The sequence below is a fragment of the Mixophyes fleayi genome, chromosome 3, assembly GCF_038048845.1.
Source record: "Mixophyes fleayi isolate aMixFle1 chromosome 3, aMixFle1.hap1, whole genome shotgun sequence".
In the NCBI taxonomy this organism is placed as follows: Eukaryota; Metazoa; Chordata; class Amphibia; order Anura; family Limnodynastidae; genus Mixophyes; species Mixophyes fleayi.
Genome location: NC_134404.1, coordinates 335506617 through 335519403, shown reverse-complemented (window position 1 = coordinate 335519403; position 12787 = coordinate 335506617). Strand labels below are relative to the sequence as shown.

The window sequence follows — 12787 nt, the reverse complement described above, 5'->3', positions numbered from 1 at the left end:
TATTTGTGGAGGAGCAGATGTTTACCCCGGCCAATGGGAGGAGCTGCAGCAGGGTGAACGCATTCCTATGCAAACTATGCAAAGTACGGAGTAAGCGCACCGTTACGCCTAGTTTTGCCGGTCAGTTCAAAATCAAGATTTTAATTCGCAAAGTTACGGAAATTGGATAAAGGATAAAGAGGGCATGTTGTTCGGGCCGGTCCTTGCTGTGCACAGGGAAGCAAGGCCTTTTCCACTCTGCAAAATGAATTGATTTTGGTGATTGTCCTATACTTTAAATTTGACACATTTTGTACCTTCCAGTTACACTTTGCCGGAGAAGCACCAGTGTAAAAGCCTCAAACACTCTAAAGCTCCACATGTAATAACGACAGCGGCGATGTCGCCTCACGCTTAAGATTAATTTAATGCCATAACGAAGGCTAAGCCGAGACGTATTTTAGGAGAAAGTTTTATTTAATGAAGGTAACTACAGAACTACAGTTGAAGGCTAGAGTGCGTCTCTTCAGATATTTCCACCTCTTCGCATACCTAGATGAACTTCTAGGGGGGAACCTATCAAAATGAGGCCTGTATGGTGGTTTGGAAACTGCCGAACTTTGCCGCACAACCCTGGTGATTTCACCTCCAAATCTCCAGATGCATTATGACTAATATTTTTTGCTTGTTTTTTAAAAGTCATCCATCCCTCCATCTTGGGACTCAACACTTAGGGATGCTGGGCCCAATGCTAAGTATCATTGAGCCCCTCCTGGTACCCCTGGCCAGTGGGTACCACAGGAAGAACAAACAAATTGTGCCCCCTATATTAATGTAATAAATGAATTGCGTCCCAGTGATTCTTAGCTAATTAAATTGTGTCCCCATGATAATTAACTAATCCAACGTGGAGAAAAAAGATCCCCATTGCAATGAAACTTCAGAGGAGCTCCCAGCGCAAATGAGATAATGTCCATTTTTTTTTGTTTTGGGTGTAATATTTTTAGTAAAATCGAATCCCAAAGGATGACTGACCAGGGCGGTCACATGATATGAAGGGTCCCCTGACATCTGTAAAGAGAAGGATACCCCATCCACAGCTGAAAGCTCAAATGGAGTGGACATATTGACTATTTAGGAATGAATTTAGATGATAATACTCCCACTCCTTAGTTTTCTGAATTTGGGACTGAACCTGAAAGGAATACTGTGGTATCTTGCCTTTAAGGGGGAGATTCAATTAAAAGTGATGTGCCGCCATACATCACCGCTCTGTCCGGCTACGCACATCACCGACTATTACGCTAAAAAATCTCCGTTCATTATTCAGCGCACCTCTATGAGGTACAAGGGAAAATGAGCAGAAAACATCGCCACGGAGTGCTGTCGCGGATTGTTCCGGAGGCACTCTGCAGCACAAGGAGTGCTGTCGCGGACTGTCCCGGAGGCACTCTGCGGCACAAGGAGTGCTGTCGTGGACTGTTCCGGAGGCACTCTGCGACACAAGGAGTGCTGTCGCGGACTGTTCCGGAGGCACTCTGCGGCACAAGGAGTGCTGTCGTGGACTGTTCCGGAGGCCCTCTGCGGCACAAGGAGTGCTGTCGCGGACTGTTCCGGAGGCACTCTGCGGCACAAGGAGTACTGTCGCGGACTGTTCCGGAGGCACTCTGCGACACAAGGAGTGCTGTCGCGGACTGTTCCGGAGGCCCTCTGCGGCACAAGGAGTGCTGTCATGAACTGTTTCGGAGGCCCTCTGCGGCACAAGGAGTGTTGTCGTGGACTGTTCCGGAGGCCCTCTGTGGCACAAGGAGTGCTGTCGTGGACTGTTCTGGAGGCACTCTGCGGCACAAAGAGTGCTGTCGTGGACTGTTCTGGAGGCATTCTGCGGCACAAGGAGTGCTGTCACGGACTGTTCCGGAGGCCCTCTGCGGCACAAGGGGTGCTGTCGTGGACTGTTCTGGAGGCACTCTGCGGCACGAAGAGTGCTGTCGTGGACTGTTCTGGAGGCATTCTGCGGCACAAGGAGTGCTGTCACGGACTGTTCCGGAGGCCCTCTGCGGCACAAGGAGTGCTGTCGCGGACTGCTCTGGAGGCACTCTGCGGCACAAGGAGTGCTGTCGTGGACTGTTCTGGAGGCACTCTGCGGCACAAGGAGTGCTGTCGTGGACTGTTCTGGAGGCACTCTGCGGCACAAGGAGTGCTGTCGTGGACTGTTCTGGAGGCACTCTGCGGCACAAGGAGTGCTGTCGCGGACTGTTCCGGAGGCCCTCTGCGGCACAAGGAGTGCTGTCGCGGACTGCTCTGGAGGCACTCTGCGGCACAAGGAGTGCTGTCGTGGACTGTTCTGGAGGCACACTGCGGCACAAGGAGTGCTGTCGTGGACTGTTCTGGAGGCACTCTGCGGCACAAGGAGTGCTGTCACGGACTGTTCCGGAGGCCCTCTGCGGCACAAGGAGTGCTGTCGTGGACTGTTCTGGAGGCACTCTGCGGCACAAGGAGTGCTGTCACGGACTGTTCCGGAGGCACTCTGCGGCACAAGGAGTGCTGTCGTGGACTGCTCTGGAGGCACTCTGCGGCACAAGGGGTGCTGTCGCTGACTGTTCCGGAGGCACTCTGCGGCACAAGGAGTGCTGTCGCGGACTGTTCCGGAGGCACTCTGTGACACAAGGAGTGCTGTCGTGGACTGTTCTGGAGGCACTCTGCGGCACAAGGAGTGCTGTCGCGGACTGTTTCCGGAGGCACTCTGCGACACAAGGAGTGCTGTCGCGGACTGCTCTGGAGGCACTCTGCGGCACAACGCTTTGAATGGAATCTCCCCTCTTAACAGGGTCAGAAAAGTTTTAATTACTTCAGAAAAACATTAGAAATTGCTTGAATGCTGCCATATTTCTAGAAGAGTCTGTACCGAATCTCAAGTCACCGGCTTGGATAAAAAAACATCTATGTCAACAGCACTATATGATGAAACAACATGTATACCTCTGTTAGTATATATGTCACAATACCACCAGCTTCTATCATGGCCGCTTCCATTCAGCAAACGCTGAGACTGTAGAACTAAAAAAAGTCAGTCTAAAAAATCAATCTGTCACTCAAATGAATGAATAAATGATATTACAAGGAGTTTTAAAATGTGAGAGAGTGTAAGAAGTGTTTACTTCTACTTGTATCGTGTTGCTAAAATTCACAAATATGGCGAGAAAGAGGGGGAGAAACAAAAAGAATGAGACAGGTGTAAAAGGACTTAGGCATCTATTAATTAAAGGGTTAAAAGCCCCATCTCTGGTGTTATTGCCGGAGAGAGAGAGATTCTCCTTATCTATCGAATGCTACCGCCATCCTATCGCTTGTCGTAGCTCTGTCGGCGAAGAAATTAGCTGGTTTTCTCCAGTGAATGCTTCCCTATGCAATATGTCTATTTAATAAGGATTGCAGCAAGAAAATATAGCAGTAAAATATTTATATATATATATATATATATATATATATATATATATATATATATATTATTATTATTATTATTATTATTATTATTTTATTTATATATTTTTGAAATATTTTATAACATTTTGTATTATTTCTTGGTAAATCACAGTGCAGACACTGCTCACCCAGCTGCACATTCACGGGCGGCTCCTTGATTCCTGTCCAGCCATATTTTCATGGTAAATCATGGTGATTGGGGGTTTACTAAGCCCTATCCCCACTTTTTAGTAAGTTGCGATAGAGAGAGGGAGAGAGGGAAAGGAGGAGTGAGGATGGGAGAAGGAGAGAAAAGAGACAGGGAACAACACAGAGAGACAAAAATACAGAGGGAGTAAGAGACAGAGAAAGAAAAGAAATAGAGAGAGAGCAAAGCTAACAGGTGAGAGGGTGGTTATTAGTAAACAAGTGCATTAATAATTTCATATTCTGTGTCCTTTAAACCCCCATAATTAGGGTGATCATATGAATGAGTTTTTTTCAGGGGTGCCAATAATTTCATTTTAATAGTGAGTCAATAACTTTTATTGCCGACTCTAGCAAGTCACTGTGGTAGAACCACAAGTGCCAGCAGATTTCCAACAGTGAGAAAATATACTGGTATTACTACTTCCTAGTCCTAGCTAAATTATGATATAGCTCATTGTGACAGTAACAGCTGCTAGCCATCAGAAAGTGTTACTAAATTGTTAGATATATATATATATATATATATATATATATATATATATATATATTATTTTAAATTATATATATATGTATATAGATATAAGATTTGATCATACTTGTCTGGCAGCATGCTGAGACTTGTAGTTCTACTGAACTGGAGAGCCAGATTGCCTACCTCTGTTAACAAAGGGTTTGTATGACATGACATCGCTCCGGGCTCACAGACAGCAGGCTGTACACTAACCCCGCAGACTACATACACTAGACCCCTCTGCCCCCCTCTTCCAATCCCCAAATTACTCACATGCCAGATTGCGAAGAAGATGAGGGCAGCGCATAGGACCAGAGACAACATGTAGCAGAAGGCAGCAAAAGTAAATGCCATTGCGTCCCAGGGCGAACAGTAAATCCAAACTGAGCCACAGTTCAACTGTTAGAAGACCCTTATAAAATCCCCAGGCTCCGGGCTCCGGCACAGTGCGCTGCGCCACACGGCTTTGGCGCATCTGTTGAGCGCAGAGCCACCTCCAGGTTAGTCCATCAGTGGACACTTCATGGCGATGTCCAGGTTTGGTGAAAGCTCAGAACTTTTCCTGCACAGAACTGCCAGGATCCAGCGTCTGCCCTGCATCTCCCCAAAGACACAGAGGACACTTGTGAGGTGCTGGATTCCGATGCAGAACGCATGGAGTGACTCATTTCAGCCAGGGGAGGAGAGCTGACAGCGCTGAGAGAAGCACAGGAAGGAGGAGCTGTCGGTGCCTTTGCTCCATGTGCATCTGGCTTGAGATGGGTGAGCAAAGTCTGCAAATAACGAATCTGTACTGACATGAGCTGGTCTCAGTCACTAATACTGACAGTCTCAGGAGTCCTACCAATCCAGGCAGTGACAGGTGACTTCTCACCTGGGATGTGCCCACTGGCTGATAACAGAGACATTAACATATTTGCTGAAGACTTTGGTTGGATTCTTATTGTCAGGTTCCTGGGATAGTAACTTTATCTTCCTGTGCCCCAAGTAGATGGTAAATTCGAATAAGCAAGATAAACTGTATTTGAAAACAACTTTGTGCATATCCCTGTCTACAATGTAGCAGGATATATAATAAACACAAATGGCAGAAGTCTGCTATCAAAAAAAATTGACCCTAGTCTCTGTCTGTCTGTGTGTTAGGAAATTTAGACTGTAAGCTCCAATGGGGCAGGGACTGATTTGAATGAGTTCTCTGTACAGCGCTGCGGAATCAGTGGCGCTATATAAATAAATGGTGATGATGATGATATTTACAGTTAGCTGTAAACACAACAAATGGAGAGGAAGGGAGGTGGAGTTGGAGAGATTTCTCCATCTAGTGTAATGAAATTAAATATAAAATCACCCAAAAGAATAGGGATCTAAACTACTCCTTCAGTCCAACACCCATTAGCCTATCTAAGGGGTGCACAACATATTTGGTTCAGCATCAGCATTATTAGATTGTACCATATTGAAAAGGACACAATTAATTTTAACTAAACTACAGTGTCAGTTTGCCAGCGGTAAAGGGTGTAGTTGATAATTTCTGTTTCTGTACTAAATTCCCTGACCTCTTGGATGAATGTCCAGGGCTCACTGTGTTGGGATGGGGAGGTCTCCACAGTCACACTGAGAAGTGGTACAATGCGGTACCAGCTGGTCTCTGAAGGGAGGTATGAGCAGTTTTTGGATTGTACTCTAGGTCAGTAATGGGGGTGCAGTGTTCAATGCCTGATTAAGGGTTCAGGCCGCCCTAGGCTAATACGCTGCTAGCACCCCCTTGCCTTCCATGCCAAGCTAATACGCGGTAGATAAAAATAAACTTGTCCATAATTTAAAATTATGCTTTATCACCCCCCACCACCACATACACAATGTCTACATTCCTATGTTTTTCTAAACTCACCATCCTTGTCTCTCCTACTTGCTTACCCACAAGCCCCCGCCCAAGGATGACTCATTGTTTTCAGCCTTTACCACGGGAATACGTCAAGATTAAAACCTCACTATAATTTTCTTTTTAATTTGAAGAACAACTGTTCTCTTATATTTTAAAAATGAATTTCAGTTTATACCTCTCCCTGACACAATTTTGACCCTCCCCCCCCCCCCCCCAGGACCATGTGCCGTAGTTTGCAGCCTAGTCAGCTTATTAGACAATCAGGCCCTGACAGAGCTGGCATACTCTGCACTACCCTCGTCTTACCCCGCTTCCCAGCTGCAGGAGACCTTGCCTGGGTCTCCTGTGTTTGCTGACTGTCAGGGAGATGTGTCAGGCCCAGGCATCTCGCAGAACTGGGTGTGCCCCCTCTAAGCAAGCCTAGCTCCGAGACAGAGGGCAACCTGCAGATGGTTCACTGTGCACCCCTCTCACGGCTCCTCTGTCTCTACCTCCTGGAGCTCTCACATGAGCCTTGAGGAGATCTTAGCCCCCCTGTATGTATCCTGCCTCCTGCAGGGCTGCTAAAATGGCATCAATGGCCTCCTGTGGCTACTGGCGCAAGTTTGTACATCAGTGGTTTATTTAGTCCTTTCACATCATAAAGCCATTCTACCAAAATGACTGCTGGCAGTTGTTCCAGGCATAGGCAAACAGAAGGGGGGGGGGGGGTGTTCCTAGTGCCTGGAAAATCCCCCCTCCAAGCCTGGGGCACTGTATAATTCAAGTGGCTGAACCCTGCCCCCGCTTCACACAACTCTGCTTGAAAAGAAAGAGCTGCGTGCACCTAGTAGTGCCCGCAGCATTGCCCACGTATATTATGGGGATAGGGAGAGTTGGAGAGCAGCCAAGCACTGTCTAAATTTATAGCCACGCCCCATGCATGCTGGTCACGCCCACTGGTGGCGTGGTGTGAAAACCCCCCTCTACAAATCCGGCGTTTGCCCCTGCCAGGGACCAGGGAAGGGCAGGTATGACAGAAATGAAATCCACTTTAAAGATACTCTTCATAATATGTTAATTTATAGATCTATGAAGTAGTTGAAGCCACTGGTTGACCTGCTACCTGCTACATCGGGATATTTGTGGTGGATTATGGCAGAGTGCCACCCCACCTGTCGCGTTCACTGCATTTTAGCTGACATCGGCAAACTGAGCGCACAGCTCGAAGCTCTGAAACTGATCGCTTTGTGCTGAGCAACTGTGTTTCCTTATCCTTCCATTAGTGTACCTGACTCCGTTATGCTATAAAGTCCATTCAATCAGCTGTTGTTTAATTTGTTACTAACATAGTGGTTTATTTAATGACCTGTCAGGGACCGGTATTGTCGGATGAGCTTTAACAGAAATATGGTAGTGTGAGATGAGCAACACATGAATGATAGCAAATAGCTCTTCTGACATTCAAGGAAAACAGAGAACAGCTCTGGAACAAATGTAATTACACCTGTCCGAATTAATATCATATATTTTATTTTCATTTTCCCAATCTTCACTGTCCACTTTCACTTACTTTGTTTTCTGCTGACGATAGAACATTTAAAATAGTTTATCAGTATAAGATATGACATAATTCTATTTTCCCCCAGACACATAATGGATTGCCACTGCTGTGGTGCAATTATTTGCAATTCCACAACATATTCTGCAGCGATGCCAATCATAGTACTGCTATGAATAAATTATTATTATCACCAACAAATGTTTATATCGATGCCTGTTCACCAATATATGTAAACATTGGATTTTCAAATGTGATAAATCATTATATATATATATATATATATATATATATATATATATACTTTTTTTTCAATATAATATATTTTTTTATATATTTCTGGCAGATCTCGTTGTCTGCTCACACAAATGTTTACACCAAGACAAGAGAATATCATTAAATTGTTTCTTTTATTCCGCCTGGCAACAGCTCATACTGCCATTGTCTTACTCCTTCCTCGCTTCTTAGCGTGGGTCCGTCCTCTGTGGCTTATCTGCCCCGTGCAGACGCAGGCACCATCCTCTCCCCCAGCATACCACCTCTGGATTCATCCTACAGGGTGTTAGTCACGGCCTAGTTGTCATCCGATGACACATTCTGCACTGAAGGGGTTACAGATATTCCTGACCTTCAGCTGGTGACTGCTGCCGTCTTTACCTGTTAATGTCACCGAACTCCGGGGGGCCGCACAGCATCCGATACTGTATGTCAAGTGCGCAGATTCTGTCAGGGAATCGTCTGATGCTGCTAGAACAGAAACACGGGAACATCAGACATTGTGCTTGTTATAAAGAATGATTTAGCATTTGTTTTACTACAATTACTGTATGTTTAAAGTATGTTTTTTGTCGCTGAAGACGGAATTTTATACTAAATTCAGTATAAATATCACTTCTTATAGGCTTTTTTCTCTTCTTACATATTAGGTCATGCATCGTCTGCGTGAGTCACTTGACAGAGGAAACAGTTTGTATAAAACAAATATCATTGATCATCATCACCATCAATTATGTAGCGCCACCAATTCCGCAGCGCTGAACTATTTTTTATTGTTATTTAAAACAGGTGGGAAGAAAAGGGTCATCCATTGTGTAAAACACTCAACACTAACCAGACATTAAATTAATAGATCTTATCTAGACATTATCTGGCTGACAACTATGCACTAGAGACTCGGATAAGTCAGTCTGTCTCCGTAAATCCGTCTAGAGATAAAGCAAACTTCTATGCAAAGATGCTTAAAGAATTTCCAAGACATCGGTCTTCATCAGGAGGGGTCTCATTATTTATTTAGAAAGTGTTTCTCCCACTGAAGAAATACAATGAGAGCAGGGGAGGGCTGGCAAATTTTAGCCCGGAGGGCAAGACTCGATTCAGCAGCCTATTAGGAACATTTTAAAGGAAGAAGAAATGCAGGTGGCCCTGTGATCCAGCCCAAGATAGCCCACTATGGGACCGGCCCAGGGGGCAAATGCCCCCCAGCCCAGCCAGCTCCTGATTGAGAGTCACCTGTTATTTTCAACGTGTGTCTTGAATACATCATATATTGTTGTAAGCTAAGTACAAAAAAAAAGTCACTCAGGCAGGATGTTCCAATAATTGGGCAGCCTGATAAGAGAAAGCAGAGTGTCCAGATTCCTTTTTTGAATTTGGGAACCGTTATCAGGCTTCTGGAGATAGGTCTTAGGTGATAAGTGCTCTTCCTGCAGCTGTTAGAAGTGTGATTCAGGTAATTGGATAACGTGTTTAGAAGTATTAAATAGATAAACAGGCAACATCTAGGAGCCTAGTGGTGGGGCCAGAGATTGGCACATACTGGGATTTTCTTGATGAATAGTAGTTCCTATACATCATGTTTACCAGTATAGTGTGATCCACCGTGTCAAAAACTTTCGCAAAATCTAGTCAACTGTCCATGTTCTATTCCACACTGAATCTCATTACAGATTAATATGGTTGTTATTTTTATTTTGTTTATTTTTTTTTATAGCTATTTTAAACTTTTTAATTTTTTGCCAAGTGGAACTTCCGGCTCGCTCATGCACATTTTGGCAGAGACTGGCCCAGTTACCCCTTCCCACTCTTGGCAAGTATTGCTGAGGCAGCTGAATATTACTTTTTTGTGATAATAATTGTGTTCATAAGACTTTTTAATAATTGGTGATAACAAATCATCCTTCTCATCATTGCAAAAGTTTGTAATCACTAAGACATTTATTAGTTTTTGAAAGAATCAATACTTTTTTTATGAAGGTACCATTAATTGTCCTAAAATTATAGTCAATACATTGACAATGTCATAATGTATTATTTTTATTTTATACAACTGTTCCATTCATCAAATTTTACATTCAGCAAAGAATCTTCCATTTGCTGAACATTCCCTTACAGCTTTGCAGATGTTTGGCATCTAGGTATCAGTTTTTGAAGATATTTAGGGGGAAATTGTACCGACAAATTCTGTAGCTCTTCCCAGAGTTGCGACCGGCACAAGAGCTCGGTAGGGTTGAGATCCGGCTGTTGTGGTGGTCAGTCCATCAAAGACTGTACTCAGACTGTTTTTCCACCAAATAGTTTTTGCATAGAGCATACTTGCCAACTTTTCCTCGTTGGCTTCAGGGAGATCCCGGGGGATGTGGGCATGCGGGGGCGGGGCTTGACAAGTCGCATAATCGGGGCTAAGATTACGCAATATTTGCTTCATTAAGAGCACACCCCCCCCCCCCCTCTGCCACTTATCTATTGAGGGGGCGAGAACCGGGAGGTTGCCCTGCTCTCTCGGGAGGTCTCCCAGAAATGCAGGAGTCTCCCAGACATTCCGGGAGAGTAGGCAACTATGCGTTAAAGAAAAGCAGCTAATGAATCTCTAGAGACTGAAGTGTCTTTTACATTTCTGTCTCCATTACTGAAGTCATGTTGTCTTACCTGTCAGCCTTTGATTAAATCTTGGTCTCCATGAAAATGGCCACTTCCATAGGCATCGATACATGGACATAGGACACAATTTCTGAACTGTGTCATCATGCCACAGATGGCGAAGCCAACCACGTCTTGTACTGGCTCAGCATCAGGGAGAATGCCAGACTCTTCAGGGAGTGAGGGAGGTCACCCCTATTCCAGGGAGTCTCCCTGACATTCTGGGAGAGTTGGCAGGTATGGCATAGAGGTATGCTTAGGATCACTGTCCTGCTGTCAACTCAGTAAGGTGTTTGTTAATTAAACTGCAGACTCCGACGTACTTATCCACTTGTGCGATTGTACACCTGGGTCCTTCGCTTCTTTTTCCATCCTGGTTATATCCTGTTATCTCTTTTCTCTCAAGACAGTAGATGACCCCATTGTATGGAATCTTCAGTCCCTTGGTAGTTTCGGAATAGCCTTATACAAAGCAACAATAGGCCAACGCGTTTCTTGAGAAAGCTGTTTTGTTTTGGCCATTTTGGTGCCCTGAATTAGTGAACTGTTGTAATGGCTGCTGAAAATGGGGTTTTGCTGTCATATCTGAATAATAAATGAGAAAACTGTCATTTCAAGCTGTAATAGTCATTAGCAACATTAGTAATGTCTTAATCTAAATTTTGAAATCAATTTAATGGTACTTTGATATAAAAAGTATCAATTCTTTACAGAAAAATAAGAAAATTCTTAGTGATTCCAAATGTTTGCACTCCAGTGTGTGTATATATATATATATATATATATATATATATATATATTTGTGAAGCATAGAACAAACAGCACAACAATGTGTAAGATGCTCTTCATGCAAGAAGCATGGTGTGTGCCCTCCAGCGTTGTTGTCTTGTGCCGTGATGTTACACTCTCAGCAGGTGTTACCATAAGAGCGCTGTCTGACGTTAGTCGCCCCAGGCTGTGATCAGCACTATAAAGTTCACTCCCTGGATCTCTCCGTCCTACTTTCCCATCTTTCCTTTCCACTGAAGTAAATCGAGAACGGAGGTCATGCAGCTGATTTATCCTTCTTTTGTTTTCTGCACTAACCTTGTGAGGTTTCTTATCTCTGTGCTGCATCCAGAGACAACCACACAGCCTCATAGTGTAAATAAAGGGTGCATGCGGCCTGAGACACCGGATAATGTAATATCTGTACCTTGCAGGATGGGGGGTACGGGGATCATAGGCTGTGTGGGGGTTAAAGATTCTAGAACCCTGTGGATTTGTTTTTGCTTTGTCTTGTTTATTCCCAACTGTAAGTCTCTGCGGAGAATGTTGGAGCCATATTAAAATGCTTAACGACTGATATCCCTCACTGCACTTAAACCTCTTAATAACTTATTTAACTTCTTTGAATAGTTGACAGAAGACATAATTGTGGCAATAATAAAAGGAGTTTATTTTGCACACCAATATGGTGGTGGAGAAAAGAGCAGTCAGTACGACATACATCAGGCAACCAGGATGTCCCTTCATTTAACCATGGGACATCCGCAAACGGGGGTGGTTAACCAAACAGCAACCCGAGCGCACATATCTACCTACTGAGTCAATCAATCCCGGGCACTGTATGAACCCGCAACCCTTCTGGGCTGAAAGGAGCGAAACCACAACCGATACTTGCGCTGAGACTATAGCGGGTTCAGTATGCCCATTACCGTAATGTGCGCCCCAACTACTGGCCGTCGACTGCACTGCGTTTTCCGGTAACACACCATCCAGGACCTCCACCATTGAATACCAGGAACTGGCAACAGACAAGGAGAAAACAGACCGACAAGCCATAGTAGGCTCGGCGGTTCCATCCGAACAAGGGAGGGTGCGCAGGCAATGTCTTGAAACTTTCCAGAGAATGATTTGCTCTCCACCCATCACTTTTAAAGACTACTTCTTAGCCCTCCCCTATAACATCAGATGGGCGTACACATAAATTACTGATTGGAGAATGTTATAAACCACTAATCATAAACCATTGTATTGAACGTCAAGTATTATTAGAAATTGAACAGGCAGCAAAGAAAAATATTGACTTCATGTTGAGCGATTTTAGCTTTTCAGATAGAAATTGGGACAACTGAACTACTAGTTCTGGCAAAGAATAGATTTTTTTTTTATCTATTTTAAAAGACAACTACTTTACACAAATGGTAGAAGAACCAAATAGAGAGGGAGAGCTCTGCTGTCCTTGGTAGTATTAAAACAAATATTACATCTAATGTACAGGCCGGGGGGTGTTTTGTGAATT

At 44.3% G+C, this 12787-nt stretch overlaps 1 protein-coding gene across 1 annotated transcript in view; it reads right to left on the bottom strand.

The window, feature by feature from the left end:
• CNIH3 (cornichon family AMPA receptor auxiliary protein 3) overlaps positions 1 to 4961 on the bottom strand; it is a 69314-nt gene extending 64353 nt beyond the window's left edge. The window contains exon 1 of the mRNA XM_075204325.1: positions 4436 to 4961. Within this exon, the coding sequence (XP_075060426.1) occupies positions 4436 to 4516 (81 nt within the window). The 5' untranslated portion in view covers positions 4517 to 4961. The remainder of the gene's footprint in view (positions 1 to 4435) is intronic.
• Positions 4962 to 12787: the final 7826 nt, after the last annotated feature.